This window comes from Anabrus simplex, chromosome 5 (genome assembly GCF_040414725.1).
Source record: "Anabrus simplex isolate iqAnaSimp1 chromosome 5, ASM4041472v1, whole genome shotgun sequence".
Taxonomy (NCBI): domain Eukaryota; kingdom Metazoa; phylum Arthropoda; class Insecta; order Orthoptera; family Tettigoniidae; genus Anabrus; species Anabrus simplex.
Genome location: NC_090269.1, coordinates 153587557 through 153606683, shown reverse-complemented (window position 1 = coordinate 153606683; position 19127 = coordinate 153587557). Strand labels below are relative to the sequence as shown.

General features: G+C 37.2%; 1 protein-coding gene across 1 annotated transcript in view; it reads right to left on the bottom strand.

Annotated features, from left to right (window-relative positions):
- LOC136874722 (uncharacterized) overlaps positions 1 to 19127 on the bottom strand; it is a 105605-nt gene that overhangs the window by 63741 nt on the left and 22737 nt on the right. Inside the window, exons 4-5 of the mRNA XM_067148383.2 lie at positions 10667 to 10762; positions 6642 to 6737 (exon numbers count right to left, since the gene is read on the bottom strand). Coding sequence (XP_067004484.1) covers positions 6642 to 6737; positions 10667 to 10762 — 192 coding nt within the window. The remainder of the gene's footprint in view (positions 1 to 6641; positions 6738 to 10666; positions 10763 to 19127) is intronic.

The following is a 19127-nucleotide window of genomic DNA, read 5'->3' as shown; positions in this document are numbered from 1 at the left end:
CTTTCAGCAACAAAGCGGCCTTTCTCTTACTTTTTGCAAAGAATTTTCTACTTCCTATATTTCACGTTTCTCCTTTAGATTTTGAACGTACAAAGCATGAGCACTCCTTGCAGCATGGAGGATGTTCTTATTAATGGAGACCTTTTCAATTCCACCAGGGTTTGGGATAGAATCATATATTATTCTTTGTGCTACAAGGGATACTTGTAGCATGTTCTCTACTATAATTTCTTTATTAACAGGAAAACCACATTCAAGTGAAGCATTTCCATGAAACAATATTAGTATCATTTTGAGAAAGGAAGCCAACTTTTCTGTTTGCAAATTTACTATTGGAAGAACAGTGCGAAGCCAAAAGTGATCTAACCTCTCGTCTTTAGAATACAAAGAATTCACTTCTTTCAAAGTATCATTCTCACAAACAGAAGTGAACTCCCTTTGTACATGAATGGCTTCATTACCCGAGATCCATTTGTTTTCAACAAAGGCATTTAAAGCTATCCTTAGCAGTCTGCTGCTTAGAGGCTACTTGGCTACACTTGGATCGAAACAAGAAATTAATTTAGTCAGTTTATATGCTAGCGGTGAGCAGATGTGGCCAACAGCTGGAAACTGCAGATGATGACGACGATATGCCAGCGGTGACCTTTCCAGTAACTATTTGCACAAAGCTACCATTCCTCTCAGACAATCTGTGCAAAATACTAATATATCTCTATCATTGAATCCAGGATTGCCACGAAGTGCTGCTTTAGCAGCATAACCTATGTCAATTTTAGATGCAGGCAGAAGATTTTCTTTACTGTCTAAATATGTTTTAGGAGATTTTCTGAAGACTGCAGTGACTCAGACTCAATAAACCTTGTCATGATATTTATCATCAATGAAAGATTCATAAAGGAGTGATGCAAATGGGAGACCTGTCAAACTTTTAGGAATGGTTCCAAATCTCCAACAAGTGATAATAAAAATGACAACTTGGCCTTAAGAACCTTATCTTTAAGTGAAGTTGATACTATTTTGAAGCTGTTACAGCTTGGGATTTTCTTGTTTCTGTTTGTTCCTTCCACATATTTTTCGACATTAGGTAGGATATCTATAGCATGTTCAATAACTTGAAAATTTTCAAGCCATCTTATAGCATAATATTTCGAAGGAAATACGTTTGAACCTGAATAATGTATATAATCAGCATGACTTGCAGGAGCGTAGCAAAACAAGAAGTGAAGAGCACGAAGAAACTCTGCAATATTCCACTGGGTTTCTTTTACTGCCATTTTATATGAATCGTGCACAGTATGCAAGCCACAAGATCCAATGTTCAACAAAATAGGAGCATCTAGATCATCTAATAAATTACCCAAATCCTGAAGGAACTTTTTATTAACATTTGGACCATCCACTGAAATTTGTAATTTTTTTAGATAGAGTCCTTGCTGTACTTGCAAAAAACCATTTAACAAATCTGAGGAGGTAGAGTGACCAAGAAACATGGAATCAAAATAAGAAGTGCATACTTCAGTAGTATCAGGATTGAAACAATGAACTACAAGATCTATTTGGCCTATCTGAGAAACTTTATTCAGTGACTCGTCAAACCGAACGGTGAAATGTGTGCACTTACTACCCATCTCAAGAACTTGTTTATGGAAATAGAGAGCCAAAGCATGAGTGATTGTATATTCAACTTCTGTTCTGTGCAGTTGAACTTTCAAAGCTGTTTCAGAGTCTGGAAACATTACTGGAAAAAGCTGAGAACGCAATATAGGTCTAATTCATCGAGTTCACCATTCCCCAACAACACAGAATATTCAATAGTAAGCAGATAAAACATTGAAAATTTGATCGAGCAATCATATAGCTATTAATATTATTAATTACTTCACATTCGAGATCACACTTTAACTTTTCATTAAAATTTATTCCTGGCATAAAAGACATGCCCTAGATTAATGTTATAAAAACTGAAAAATGTGTTTGTATTACACGGATAAATACAGTATGTCAATTTTATCTGACAGAAGAATGAATTTCCAGATCTTTTCCTGAATTCCCTGACATTTCCAGGTTTTCCCGTTAATTATCGAATTCCCTGACATTTCCCTGTTTCCCAGGTTTTCCATACGGGTGGACACCCTGTAAATTTTATTTCAAGTCATCGAAATTTCGAGATATAGAGAATATCTGCCACATGACACCTAGTGCAAGATCCAGAACCTCTTGAAGGAAATATATAAAAATGAGATAAGTCAACATTATTATATTTTCCCTAGGATCTTCAAATCATGTGCATTCAATCGATCATCACTGACTTGCATTTATGGCAGTCTCCAAGGTGGCAGATTCCCTACCTGTTTAAAGACTTTTTCTATATAATTGCAAAGAACCTGGAAATTTATTGAACATCTCCCTTGGTAAATTATTCCAATCCCATACTCCTCATCCTATAAATAAATATTTGCCCCAATTTGTTCTTCTGAATTCCAACTTTATCTTCACATTATGATCTTTCCTACTTTTAAAAACACCACTCAAAATTATTTGTCTCTCTACTGACAGCTCAAAACATACCATTTACTACAAGTAATAAATTTTGTCTGGACCTGTGGTGGAGTTATTATATATAACAAATTCCAACTTGTATGTTTCGGGAAGTTACACCTTTCCACCAATACCACTACCGCTAGTGTCGGAGTGTTGGAAAGACCTAACTTCCCAAAACGTACAAGAAATTTTTTATACATACCACTTAGTTAAGCAACACGTCTCCGTTTTCCTAGGTCTCCCCAGCCCAAACGTTGCAACATTTCGCACTGCTATTCTTTTGTCATAAATCACCAGACCAAATCGAACTGCTCTTCTTTAGATCTTTTCCAGTTCTCAAATCAAATAACCTTTGTGAGTGTCCCATAAACTGGGGGGGGGGGTCTTATGATCTTGCCCTCTCCTTTACATCCTTACTACAACCCCTAAATACCCTCATAACCATTATTTATTTGTTTATGATCCCATTTATATGATTACCCCAATTAAGAGCTATCCTTCTATTAATATCCAGGTACTTACGATAATCCCCATAAGGAAATTTCTGGCTGATGACCTATATGGTAGGCCCCTTTAACCCATAGAGAGCCAGACAACGATACATCGTTGTTCCGTATATACGCGTAAAGTGCCAACCACGATATATCGTTGTTTGGATAGCGCGCAATTCTATACGAGTTAGTACAACTTGGGCCGTCGAGTGTCGAGTCCATAGAGAATTGTCATTAGATTTTAACTACGCCGCTAGATAGTGCGTAAATTCATTCGCTATCATGCATTGAATTTCTAAAGTCTGTGTTCATCTACGACGTACGATCTCCATGACGCGTGAGTAAAATGGCGACTAGCGGGAGAAGTTATTTTGTTAACGATGACGAACTGGCTGTATATCTTAATCAATTTTAGTGAAGAAGAGGATGATGAAGACTCTGATGAGGAATTCATTCCTCCAACAAATGAGGAAGGGGAAAGTTAAAGTGTTATTGGGAGTAATAATGGCGAGTTTTCTGTAAACACTCAACCACGTGCTCATTGATCGAGTGTAAACATTGAAAGTGGTAATGACCATCTGAGTGACAGTACTGATGATGATGACGGCTGTAACAATATCCAACAGCAACAATTTCCTGTTTTTCATGAAATTCAATTAGGTCAAGATGCAAAATACCAACTCTAACCTGATTATTATGATACTCTTGGCCCGAGACACGCCCCTTCGTCAGACGCAAATCTACAGCGTAGTTTCATTTTATTTTTTACAGCTCAATTATTGAATCTCATTACTACAGAGACAAGCAGATATGAGAAATCATGTCTTGTCACCATACACCAGAGTACAGCAGTGGTGCCCGGTTTCATTGACTAAAACGAAGGCTTTCGTTGCTGTTTTGTTGGAAATGGGTATAACCACAAGGTCGAGCATATTTTCTTATTGGGTCAAAAACTCCCGTTATATTCCATGGTTTGGAAATATGTTCTCAAGAAACAGATTCCAATTGATCTTGAGATTTTTCATCTTGTGAACAATGATAATCTACCACCATCCGGTCACCCTGACTACAACCCATGTGCCAGGTTCGATTCCATTGTTGAACATGCCAATTGTATATTACGATACCTATGTACATAACTCTTAAACAACTGAAGATAAAAATGTAAAACTTTACATGTTTATTCATCTAAAATAGGACATTTCAAAGAAGTCATCAATATTTAAGGTTGAGTTGAATTTTCTGGGTTTTTTTTTTTTTCTTTTCTTTTTTTCTGATTTTTAATTTACGGTGTTTTAAAATTGTTTGGAAAAATTTTTGTTTTCAAAATACCCAAGAGCATTTTAGTGCTGTAATTTAGTTCAGCAGTAAGAATGTCTTCTTGTTAACATTTAATAAAAATTTCAAGTCATAGTTATAATATTTGTGAACTATATAGTCCAGAGAGTGAGAACCTGCAAAATTCTCTAAATCTGTCTGGCACTCTTGGCATACTGTGAGCAATCGGGCCTGGCACTAAGAGGGTTAAACAACAAGGAACTACAAGGAAATTTCACCCCACCAGCACAGTAATTAAACCTGAGAGGACTTTTCCTATTGGTGAAACTCACACCCTGACTTTTAACCCCATTTATAATTGTACCATTGTCTGCTGTCAATCTCACAACATTGTCAAGGTCTTCTTGAGGTTGCTCACAATCTTGTAACTTATTTACTACTCTACACAGTAAAACACCATCTGCAAAGTCTTCACTCGAATTCCAATTCATTACTCATATCATTTATATATACAGTATAAGAAAACATAAAAGTCCAATAATACTGCCTTAATGGTTACAGGATCAGATAATGCTTCACCTACTCTAATTCTTTGAGTTCTATTACCGATATCTAGAAATATAGCCACCAGTTCAGTCACTCTTTTGTCCAGTGCAATTGCAATCATTTTTGCCAGCAGCCTCCCATGACCTACCCTATCAAATGCCTTAGATAGGTCAATCGTGGCACAGCAATTTGACCTCCTGAATCTATGATATCTGCTATATCCTAAACCTGAACTGCCTTCTATCAAATCACTTATTAATTTTGCAAACATATCTAATATAATCAGTAATAAGTATAATAAGTACTTCAGATATGGTACTACATCCCAACCCATTATCTTTAGCATATCCCCAGAAATCTTATAAATTCCAGCTGCTTTTCTAGTTTGCAACTTTTGTATCTTATTGTAAATGTCTTTGTTATCATAGGTAAATTTCAATACTTCATTAGTATTAGTCACCTAGTCTATCTGGACATTTTCCTTGTAACCAACAATCTTTACATACTGCTGACTGAATACTTCTGCCTTCTGTAGATCATCGCACACACACTCCCTTTGTCCATTAATAATTCCTGGAATGTCCTCCTTGGAACCTGTTTCTGCCTTAAAGTATCTATACACGCCCTTCCATTTTTCACTAAAATTTGTATCACTGCCAATTATGCTTGCCATCGTGTTATCCTTAGCGGACTTCTTTGCTAGATTCAATTTCCCCTTACCTCCACAAGCATTTCTAATCCTATTTCTTTCTAACCTGCACCTCTTTCTTAGTCTCTTCCTCTGTTATAATATAGCAGGTCTTTACGATTCCCTAACACCTTCAAAGGTACATACCTGTTTTCACATTCCTCAACAATCTGTTTACGGTCTGTTTACAATTTTATTACTTTTTAAAAACTCCTTCATGCCCATCTTAACAGCCAAATGGTACGGCCTAATAGCCCTACTTTTATGACCTTCCTTTATATTACATTTATTTTTAAGGACAAAAGCAGCTTCATGATAACTAATATCATCCATTACTTCGGTTTATCTATAGAGCTCTATTCTTTCCTACAGTTGGTTTCATCACTTTCTGATTCAGCTGTCCTTCCCAGATTAACCTGCTTGCCATTTGTGGGTGATGTTTCCCCTCGTTCACACTACCTTCCAAATTGACATTTACTAAATTGAGATCACCTGCTACAATCACATTATTTTCTGTATTGTTTACTACATAGCTAATGAAATAATTCAGAATCAGCATCTTTGTCATCCTTTCTAGGTCTATACATTTCTGAAACATCAAGTTGCCTATTATCTTTAGAGGTGAGCTTACACATAGAATTTCATGTTTGTCATCTTTAAATTTTTCATAGCTTACAAATTCTTCTTTCACTGAAATGAATACTCCCCCTCCTACCAATCCTATCCTGTCTCTTTGATAAACACTTCAGTTTCGTGAGAAAATTTCTGCATCCATTATATCATTTCTCAGCAATGATTCAACTCCTATTACAATATATGGTCAGTGTATATCTATAAAATTTATTACATTCCTTTCTTTACAATACTTCTACAGTTCAACACTAACATTTTAATGTCATCCCTACATGATTTCCAGATCCCTGTACTCTTATCTCTGCTCCCTAGTCCACCCTGTTTCCCTGAATCTACCTCCCTATAAACCTTCTAAACAAACATCCTAATTTGTATGTACCTTACACATTGAAATCAAGGGTTCAGCCATCTTCTCACTATTTCTATTATCAGACAGTGGCATAGCAAATTATGTACATTACCTCAAATGTGTTTTTCTCTGCTGGCCCTGGCTCTGTTAACTCTGATTTCGTTTCTTGTTTCAGAAGTACCATTTCCGACACGAGTCCAAACTTTTCCTGTGGAAAAGAATATATATTAGGCAAACTTTTCACATACATCTGCCTATCTAGTCACAAACAAATAAGCATCATAACTCATTACGTGCCAGAAAATGAGTTAATTTCAATTTTAATGGAAGTTGGTCGTAACAGAACGTCAGTTTCTATAAACCACTCAAACACAATTGATTTCATTTCATATCTGCTGTCAATGTGAAAGATCACAATACATTCAGTACCACGTGAAATTGCTGACCATCAAGAAAATAGGCTTCAAGCAATAATACTACAAACCTTGTAGTTAAATATTGGGTTAACAAAAGACGCGCACTAGATCAATACAGATCTACCCATGGTAGGAAAATCAAAATAAATTTGTCCAAAGATGAACCCTCGTCCAAGTTAAAACAATTCTGCTTTACATCACACCGACACAGATAGGTCTTATGGCAAAGATGGGATAAAAAAGGTATAGGAATGGGAAGGAAGCGGCTATGGCCTTAATTATGGTACAGCCCCAGCAGTTGCCTGGTGTGAAAATGGGAAACCAAGGAAAACCATATTCAGGGCTGCTGAGAGTGGGGTCTGAACATACTATTTCCTGGATACAAACTCACAGCTGCACGGCCCTAACTGTACAGCCAACTCACCTGGTCATCCAAGTCAAACCCATTTTATGGTATAATGAATATTTTGAAGCTAATACTCAGAAAATTGCAAGAAAACAATATATTGCATGTGGTAGTGTTCCTAGGTAGACCAGTAAGGAGAGAAGAACCAAAACAGGAGTACACGTAAGTTATTACGAGGACCAGGATTTTGCTGACAAAAACCTAAAATTCCTAAAAATGACTTAAAATTATTGATAAAATGACAAAAAAGTATTGAGGAAAAAAAGTATTTTTCTGTATGCATTGTTCACATTACCTTTAACTCTCAAAAGAGTGAATACCATTAATAAGTGTCATCAAATAATAATATTTACAGAAACACCTGAGAAATTAATACACTAGTGAAAAATAAAATTACACCACCAAGAAGACATTAATTTAGAGGAAAGTATATTTTTCAAAGCAAAATATTTATTTCTTTAAATTTTCCAGGTCCAAGGCTTAAGTATGTGCGAAAAGACATGTGACATGGTAGTACTTTACTAAACTCTGCAGTCACCATATGAGAAGACATATGACATGGTGGTACTTTAATAACCACTGTAGTCACCACAATTTGAGTGCAAGCATGCAATGTGTCATGCAGGTGTCATATGCTTTATGTGGAGTGGAGTCCCTCACCTGTTGCACTTCATCAGCCAAATCAGCAACAGTTAAAGCTAGTATTGGGTGATACTGAATTTGTCGTCTTATAATGTCCCATTCATGCTGAATGGGAAAAGGATCGGGTGATCTCATAGTCCGAGGCAACTGGTCAACACCCTGTAGAGAAAGTTGGTTAAAAGCAGCGGTAGGAGGATGAGCGTTATTCTATTGGAAAAAAAAGCCCTTGATTTTTGCAAATAAGTGGGTGCACAACTAGTTCAATCGCCAGTCTGACATACAAATACACTGTCAAGGTTGTTGAGATAGCGATGAGAGTGCTCCAGCTACAGCCTGGCTTCCACACCTGGCCTCCTCCTCATCAATCTTCGGCCTTCATCGGCACCAACACAGAAATGGCTCTCATCTGAGAACACAACAGATCTTCACTCCGCCCTCCAATGAGCTCAAGCTTGACACTACTAAAGTCACAAATGACAGTGATTTGGAGTTAGTGGTATGATCATTACACGACGTCTGGCTCAGAGCTGTCCCTCAAGTAATCAATTTGTTACAGTTCGCTGTGTCACTCTGGTGCCAACTGAAGCTGCAAATGCAGTATGATCACCAAAGCGGTGTGGCAAATATGGCGGTATTCCATCTCTGTAGTGGCCCATGTGCAGCCGGACCCCATCTTCTTGAGTTAGTGCCTTCCCATGACCAATTTTGAAATGCTTTGTGGAAACATCTGTGGCAAGTCTTCCTGCAGTATTGCAGAAAGATCATCCACCTTTTCATCGACGTATTATACAGCCTTGTTCAAACTTAGCAAGCTGCCGATACTGCCTTCTCCGTTTCCTAAATGGCACGTTTGACTCACACCTACATCACAAACATCAACACCAGATAAGGACTATAACTCACAAAGTGTACAGCAGGTATTTCAAAAAAAACTTACTCTGCAAGCTCATAGTGATGCTACTAGCATCACTCTTCATTGACTACCACACAAGTCTGAATAGGCCTACCGAATTTCTTTTATCTAGCACAACTCCTTCTTGGTGTTAGGATTTCATTTTCTGCCAGTGTATATCAGTCAGTTTTTTAAATGCAGTTATTACAAGCAAAACAACTGAGCATCTATATAATAACTATTAGGATACTTTGCAATCCATTGATAATCTGGATACCACTCATTTGTCATCACCTGAATATTGTTGAATATTAAATATTTTAGCCGCTGCCCCTTTCACTTCAAATATTTCTCAGAAAGGTATCTGAGTATCTGCAGAAAAAAGTCCTCAGCAAATTTTGAAATAACAAATGCATAAAAATGACTAGTGATAATGCAGAACAAAAAATATTACTTAAAAACAAAAATGAATATAATGAATCACTGAAAATTACAAAAAGTGAAATTGAAACAAATTAAATGTAATAAGTGGTAAATAGTGATAAAGACGATTTCTGTAATCAGGGGCCATGGTCAGGATTTGTATATAAATCAGCAATACACCAGTTAAAAGATGACATGTCACCAAAATCTGGGCCTAACAATAACTGACAGAGAGGGCACAGGCTTTAACATAAATGGTTCTATGGTTCCCTATAATATTAACCTATTCATGAATATTGAATTTTCACGACCGCATTGTAATCAAAACAGAGTTTCAACCTATTAGGTTGTGTTATGTAAATTAGTATGTGTTGAAGAGACAGTATGGTGGCCTATGGTGCTCAATTGGTAGAGCAACCAACACAAAATCGGGAGATTGTGGGTTCGGATCCCACTGATGTCCGGATGGCCATTTTTGTTCTGTACTTAACATCTCTTCAACACATACTAAATGGACGTAACATGACCTAATAGGTTGAAAGTTGGTTTCGATTAATCTATTCATGTTATAATAATAATAATAATAATAATAATAATAATAATAATAATCATGTGTATGATTTGATGGAATCTGATTATGTTCCTTCAAGAATGAAATATATATGAGCCAGTAATTCAATTCTTTCTCAGGTTCATGTGGACAGAAACACTATAAAAGGCCTATTCTTTGGAGCCAAAGGAACAATTCCCACAGTATTTGTAAAGTGGAGGGAAATACATAAGCTGGAAAACAACTTCAAGACCAGATAGTAAAAAAAAAAAATTTTTTATTTTCAGTAGCAATCATCAGAAACTATCTGTATGGATGTCATAGAACTCTGATTTTGCTAAGAAGCTATAACCCAAAATTTTGTTATGAATAACTGCAATAATAATAATAATTTGTGTAATATTCTGTCTCACGGCAAGCACATTTTAGTGCCACATTAATTATTACTATTAATAATTAAGACGCTGTTTTCTTCAGGTATAATCTGTTTTCTTTGTAAGACATTTCATAAATTGTATTTATCCATAAATTAGTTTTGACAGATTGAAGAACTAACAGTTATAAATAAACTGAGTCGAAAGTGACAAGAAATGGCTCCCTCAATAACAAACTCTACCACCTGCCACATGACACCTAGTGCGAGATCTTGGAACCTTGGAAATATGAAAATAAGGTACGAAAAACCATCAGTCCTTAAAAATGATACTTTCCCTCAGATCTCCAAATCGTGTGCATTGAAATTAAGGGTTCAGCTGTTATCTCACCATTTCCATTAACCAACAGCGACGTATCAAATAATGTACATTACCTCAAATGCATTATCCTGTGTTGGACTTGGCTTTATTAACTCTGATTTGGTTTCTTCTTTCAGAGGTGCCATTTTGGATACAAGTTTAAACTTTTCCTGTAGGAAAGAATATATATTAGGCAAGCTCTTCACACACATCTGCCAATCTAGTCACCAGCAAATAAGCATGAAAATTCATTACCTGACACTACCTGGAATTCAAGGAGAAAAATTGGGGCAAATATTTATTTTCAGGACGAGGAGTAAAGGATGGGAATACATTCTCAAGGTAAATGTTTGCTAAATATCCTAAACCTTTGAAAACATTTAAGAGAAAGCTACATAAACAATTTATAGGAAATCTGTTCCCCTGGGGGACAGCTTTGTTTATCTGCTTTACGTTGCACCAACAGATAGGTCTTGGCAATGATGGGATAGGAAAGGACTAGGAGTTGGAAGGAAGCAGCCGTGGCCTTAATTAAGGTACAGCACCACCATTTGCCTGGTGTGAAAATGGGAAACCACGGAAAACCATCTTCAGGGCTGCCGACAGTGGGATTCAAACCCACTATCTCCCGGATGCAAGCTCACTGCCGCATGGCCAACTCGCCCAGGAGGGGACAGCTTTAAATGCAGATCATTGATGACTGATGATTGAACGAGTTAATTTAAATATTTCACTAACGTTTAGGGAAAATTTGTGTATGTAGAGGATCCTTAGTACCAAAGGGCGCAGTTCAGGAGAAGAAAGCTTTTAGTCTGAATGTTTAGGGATATATTATTGTATCACGTATAAAACACTCCAAATATCATCAGGAAAAATGTACAGCAATACTCACAGTTATTCTACTCATTCTAAACAAGATAATTCTTCACTATTCCACTGTCATAAGCAAATTCAACATACGAGATAACTGGCATTTTAAATTTTGAGCTGTGTTTCCTATCACGTGCTTTAGGTGAATCTCTCATTTTCCCAGTAAACTTACCATATATTCTAGCAGATACATTGGTTAGCCCAAGGAAATGAAATAGTCCATTTCACCTAGTTTAATTTTTTCATTTCATTAACATTGATTCTGCAACATACACCAAAAAAATAAAGCTAACATCTTGAGTTGGGATGTAGATATATTAAACTGGCTCAGAATGAAACCATCTCCACAACTCAGGATGTACACTTATCTCAAAAGTTCACATTCTGTAGATATGTACAGCAGTATTCCTCTATGACAACTTTGTCTTAGGAGGCTCATATTACTAAAATACCAAAGTCTTCTCTCTGGTATGTTTAAAAGTTAGGGAGGCAGGTCAGTGTTATGTGCAAAACTGCAAAAAATTTACTGTGATAAATGGAAAGGTATACAGCTATATATACAAAAAACAAACAAATTTCTGCCATATATTATCTTTCTTATACAACTTTTCTCCCATCCCAATGGCGTGAACTTTGTTGCACACACGGATTTCACCCTGTCTTACGGCCCAATGCCCTTCCTTTAGAAGGGATGTGGTTCTGTGCTGGTTCATAGTGAAATTTGTTTGCAGTGTATATGAAATTGAGAATATAAGACAAACACAAATAACCAGTCCCCAAATCAAAGGAAATAACAATTCTCTATTAAAATCCCATATCTGACCAGGACTCAAACCCAGAACCCTCTGAAAACAAGGTCTCGATGTGGATCATTCAGCCAACTGATATTTTTCAATCTTTTAAATCCAGTACACATTGACTGAGTCAACTAAACTATTTATCATCAGATTTTGAAAATCTGTGTTCAATTCCAATATTACCAACAGGCTGATAATATAACTTACAGCACTTTTCTTGTACAAATATCAAAGTTATGTTAAAGAAATTAGAGCCAATACTGTGGTTGAAATCTTGTAACAAACCACTTATTCTTCAAGAACTTACCATGATATTCCAGATGTATGATTGCAATTTAAAAATCTATAGTTTATAAAGTCTTTCACATAAAATAATGTTTGGTGCATAATAAGAAATGTAAAGGCACTACAACAGACGCACAGTGCTTCTTCCTTTCATCACACAGCACAAATTTAGGCACTTAGGCTAATACACAAATTAGCATGTTCGTGTTGATGACCTTCAAAACAGCAGTGATGCAATCCTGGAGGTCATTCATTGTTACTGGAAGTTGTGGGTACTGTAATTGCTGACATTGGAACATTGACATCACACCATTTTCTCTTTCGCTCTCTGCTGATGTGACTGCTCTCTGCCCAGCAAGGTGATGGTCGATGGCTTTACATATATTGCAATTTAGCAAATGCATAGTGCTCTAACTGTGGTGCAGTCATACATTACTAATCCTCATGATACCTCCAGAAAATGCGTTTATGAGCCACCTCAAAGCCCCCTGATGGTTACTGTTAGGGAGAGTTCAGACTAGCAATTTGTAAGTTTTTACTGTCAGAATCAAAAAATCTCAATCAGTTCTTTGGTCCTGGAGAAAAGAACCTTCTTCTTAGCTAGATGCTCCTTGTTTGTTTTGCAGCCAGTTCAGGTATTATTTTTACCTGAATCAAAGAGTTAGTTTGAGATCCACTCGGCCTATTTCAGAACGATTCCAGAGCTGATGGGAAGATATGACCCTTGGTCAAGAAAGCAAAGTATATCAACCAGGAGCTGAACATGCATCATATCATAATCTGCAGATCTTGGGAATGGTTGCTTGGAAAGTCAAGGTCCACCATGGTTATAGAACCAAGTATTTTTTTGTTTGTAGCAAATATCAAATCAGCACCTGTAAGAATTTTAAGTTTTAGTATGAAGTTATTTCTTCTAAAAAAAGGCACTCCCTAAAAATATGAGATCACCCCTCTTCAAGGATAGGCCTATTAATTGATAAAAAATGTGATTTCTGTTGAATGATACAAAAAGCTGTCTGATTTTAAGTGAAACCAACTACTATGTAGCAAAGTCACCTGATGATGAAGTCAATGAATTACTACTTACACTACTTTATCGTAACATCTCTCATGAATATCTCCATTAGTAGGCCCATATTTCTGGATTAGAAGTCCACGATCACTTGCATTAAAGATATAAGTATAAACACCCATTTCAATACCTTAGAACAAATGTAATTGCTGCGAACACTGAACCTATATCAGGCAGTAAGAAATAAGAAGCTTGGAAGGTGTTTAACGGTTATGTCAGTATTTTAACAGGCGTACAATGTTTACATCGTGTATTGGTGACAGCTGCTGTCTCCCTCTCTCTCTCCCCCCCTCGCCCGCTCCTCCTCACATTGCGCCACAGCATTTCTAGATAATTTCACTCCGATTGGACACTGATCCCCACCTGCACATCTATACTGCCCTGTAACTTGTAGATACACAATTCCCACAATTTTGAAATGTAACTTCGTTATATCTGAAAGGACGGGGCAATCAGAAATGTATTATTTCCCAGCAAAGTTATAACATTCTTAAACTCATGGAATGGCTCTTACAATGGTACAGCTAACTCCTCGGCTTCTCTTCTTTCTTCTTCTTCTTCTTCTTCATCTTCCTCCTCTGATTCACTGCTTCCATGATGAATGACTAGTTCCTCCACTTCAGGAAGACCTCTCACCTCATTATTGTAGAACTCGACAATCTTCTTCTCAGTGTGTTTCACTTCATTTCTCCACATCTCTGCTGTCACCTATAAGATATATTGAAGTATCACAACCTGACAAGTATATTATAAACTCCACTTGCCTATATCCAATAAATAACATTTCCACTTGCCCTACCTGATCAAGAGATTTTCCACACAACTGTAGCTCTGTCCAATCCGTGACCAGGTCTTGAAGCCACTGTTTTGTTATAATAGTGTTTTGCCACAGACCATACAAATTCGATGGCATTGAAAAATGAGTGGTATGGAGGAAGTCGTAAGACAGTATGGCCTTCACTGTGCAGCATCTCGTCAACAATGTACCTGGTTTTAAAGAAACAGAGAAATATTGTTATGCATACATGAAAGTCAAATACACGAGTGTAAACAACATTATCCAAACTTATGTTTACATGCTTCTGTACCTCTTTAGGTGACTTCGATTCATATTACACAACCTTTGCAGCTCATCTTATGTAGCATTTTCTGGTGGAGAAACTCCATTCTGCCTTAACCATGACTGTAAATTAAAGGAAAAATAAAAATTAATTTCTGTAACATCATTAAACATCATTCAGTAGAAGGAAATATTCAATGAAGTGTAATTACCACTAATTGATCCTTCCTCCATTTCGTTGTTGGTTGATGCTCAACAAGCTTACAGTGATATGGTGCATTATCCATTAAAATAACACAGGGTCCTATATTTCTTAATCCTACGATTAATTGCGTTTTCACCCACATCTGAAATTTCTCGCTGTTCATAGCACCATGGTAATCCAGATTTCGACCACATGAAAGCAAATTATGACACTTATTTGTACAAGGGCTCCGAAACATCATTAAGAAGAATTTTGAAGGCCATGGGGTTTGTGTGGAGTAAAGGTGATCCCTATGCGTATATTAGAGAAAATGAAGACATTTGTTTTAAGAGATCCTGTTTTCTGAGGGAATGCATGCGTAATAAGGACAGTGAGAAACCAAAACCTGTTGTTTTCTTGGATGAGACTTGGATTTTTATGAATGGTGAATATTACATTTTATATAAAAAAATCTTGGAATAATTTATCTTCATTAGGTGTCTTTGGTTTCAATTGCGCATTTCTCTTTGAGGATCACCCACATACTCCTGGAATAAACCACACAAATCTGGACATGATGTTCAAGGAGTAATTCGTCGACCTGTGTCTGAGGGAGGAAGACTGGTTATTGTTCATGCTGGAACGAAAGATGGCTTTGTACCTGGTATGTTCTTACTTTATTTTACTTCTTTACTTTTATTATAGTGAGGTGATCTCTCTTTACATAGTTATGAGGGTATTTAGGGGTTGTAGTACGGATGTAAGGGGGTGGGGGTGGGGCATATAAGTCTCTGATAAGACCCCAACTTAAGTGCAGTTCCTGTGTATGAGACCCGCAATAGGATTACTTGATTTGAGAACTGGAAAAGTTCAAAAGACAGAAGCACGATTTGTTGTGGGTGATTTCTGACTAAAGAGTAGCGTTACAAAAATTTTGTCGGGCTTGGGCTGGGAAGACTTGGGTGAAAGGAGACGAGTTGCTGGACTAAGTGGTATGTTCCGAGCTGTCGGTGGACAGGTAGTGTGGAATGACATTGGTAGACGAATACGTTTCAGTGGTATTTTAAAAGTAGGTAAGATCACAGTACAGTGATATAAAGTTGATGAAAAGTGGGGCAAATATTGGTTTTTTTTTAAGGAAGGGAGTTAGGGATTGGAGTAATTTACCAAGGGAGATGTTCAATAAAATTCCAAATTCTTTGCAATTATTGAAGAAAATACTAGGCCTATCCCTGAAACTACATCTTCCACCTGGGCGACTGTCCTAAGTGCAGATCAGTGATGACTGATTGATTGAAATTGACTGGCACTAGAGCGGAAGTGGCATTATAACTTACCGCTGATTGAGCTCTGTATGTGGTTTTTAATTTTGACTTCTCCACTGTTAAGGGATCTCTTGGTTATTAAAAAGACTTGCAGGTATTCACTTTAGGCCAATGATTAACCTTAGAGAGGTACTTCAATCAAAACTTATTCAGTGTATTTTCATATAATATTACTGGATATTCGTATCAGTAAATTACTTGTATTGTAGGCCTATTTATTATGTTTATCAGTGCTTGATACCTGGATTACCATGGTGCTATGAACAGCGAGAAATTTCAGATGTGGGTGAAAACGCAATTAATCGTAGGATTAAGAAATATAGGACCCTGTGTTATTTTAATGGATAATGCACCATATCACTGTAAGCTTGTTGAGCATCAACCAACAACGAAATGGAGGAAGGATCAATTAGTGGTAATTACACTTCATTGAATATTTCCTTCTACTGAATGATGTTTAATGATGTTACAGAAATTAATTTTTATTTTTCCTTTAATTTACAGTCATGGTTAAGGCAGAATGGAGTTTCTCCACCAGAAAATGCTACAAAAGATGAGCTGCAAAGGTTGTGTAATATGAATCTAAGTCACCTAAAGAGGTACAGAAGCACGTAAACATAAGTTTGGATAATGTTGTTTACACTCGTGTATTTGACTTTCATGTATGCATAACAATATTTCTCTGTTTCTTTAAAACCAGGTACATTGTTGACGAGATGCTGCACAGTGAAGGCCATACTGTCTTACGACTTCCTCCATACCACTCATTTTTCATTGCCATCGAATTTGTATGGTCTGTGGCAAAACACTATTATAACAAAACAGTGGCTTCAAGACCTGGTCACGGATTGGACAGAGCTACAGTTGTGTGGAAAATCTCTTGATCAGGTAGGGCAAGTGGAAATGTTATTTATTGGATATAGGCAAGTGGAGTTTATAATATACTTGTCAGGTTGTGATACTTCAATATATCTTATAGGTGACAGCAGAGATGTGGAGAAATGAAGTGAAACACACTGAGAAGAAGATTGTCGAGTTCTACAATAATGAGGTGAGAGGTCTTCCTGAAGTGGAGGAACTAGTCATTCATCATGGAAGCAGTGAATCAGAGGAGGAAGATGAAGAAGAAGAAGAAAGAAGAGAAGCCGAGGAGTTAGCTGTACCATTGTAAGAGCCATTCCATGAGTTTAAGAATGTTATAACTTTGCTGGGAAATAATACATTTCTGATTGCCCCGTCCTTTCAGATATAACGAAGTTACATTTCAAAATTGTGGGAATTGTGTATCTACAAGTTACAGGGCAGTATAGATGTGCAGGTGGGGATCAGTGTCCAATCGGAGTGAAATTATCTAGAAATGCTGTGGCGCAATGTGAGGAGGAGCGGGCGAGGGGGGGAGAGAGAGAGGGAGACAGCAGCTGTCACCAATACACGATGTAAACATTGTACGCCTGTTAAAATACTGACATAACTCAAATTTTATACACTATCTAATGGTTTTCCACAGTTCTCTGAAAGTCACAACTCACATATACTCTATATATAGAGAGAGAATTACGTATAAAAATACCTGTGTCCACAATAAGTAGCCCACATATTAAATATAAATCAATTTGCTTTACATCACACCAACACAGATAGGTCTTATGGCGACAAAGAGGATAGAAGAGATAGGAAAGGGCTAGAAGTGGGAAGGAAGCGGCCGTGGTCTTAATTAAGGTACAGCACAAGCATGTGTCTGGTGTGAAAATGGGAAACCAGCGAAAACCATTTTAACGGCTGCCGACGGTAGGATTTGAACCCACCATTCCCCGAAAGCAAGCTCATAGCTACGCGACCCTAAACGCACGGCCAACTAACTTGGTCATCTTTGAAAATGTATTTTTCTATCAGCAGAGGCTTTTTTTAAATCGTCATATTTTGTATAGGCTACAGGAGATGTACAGTAGCCCACTGGTTTTCTGATTAAACATCATTTATTTAAGCTATTGTATCAGTCTACTTACATACTCACTGTCCACGTACACCGCTAACCTCGTGATTCGATTATTGAAGTATTGTGCAATGATGCGACATACAAACTAAGAGAATACCGAGTGGTTCTTCCAAATATAAAACAGACAATTTCAAGTGGTCATGAGCATAACTCATAGTCATAGGGTAGGCTAAATAATAATGTAATTGGCTTTATGTCCCACTATCAACTTTTAGGTTTTTTTGAGACGTCGAGGTGCTGGAATTTAGTCCTGCAGGAGCTCTTTTATGTGTCAGTAAATGTACTGACACGAGGCTGAGCACCTTCAAATACCACCGCACTGAGCTCGGCCCTGCCAAGCTGGGTTCAGAAGGCCAGTGCCTCGACGATCTGAGCCACTCAGCCAGGCGTGGAGGCTAGAGAGCTGAGTTTAAGTAATTGTCGAACGTCAACTAGTTATAAAGACAGTGATTGATTAAACGAATACAGTAATTAGAATAATCTAATTGCCTACCTACTTACAACCCAGGTACTTTGGAATTGTGTTCTATCTTTTTAACACTGCAAATAAATCCATGTATTGTTTAAAACTCCCTGTAAGAAGAGGACAGTGAATGCGAGTAGGTATTATTTTCAAATGAGCTGAGCTCGAGAGTCCATTATAGCATACGATTTTTTCAGTGTACCATGACTCTGTATGTGTTACTTCAGAGGAAGTTCGGCTCCCCGCCAGTGTCCAGTGTGCCGATAAGGAGCCGTGTGTGTCGTGTGGCTCACTGAGCCGTGATTGTGCATGATTTGTATGCCGTGAGCTTGCCGTTCCTGTGAATCGATTCACTCGGACACTTGAATGAATCAATACACTGCTTCGAATCATGCACTCAGTAGCCTACACTAGTACAGGTACATAGTACATTACCATTAAGATAGATAGCATTGCAAAGTAATTCGTCTTTACCATAATAAT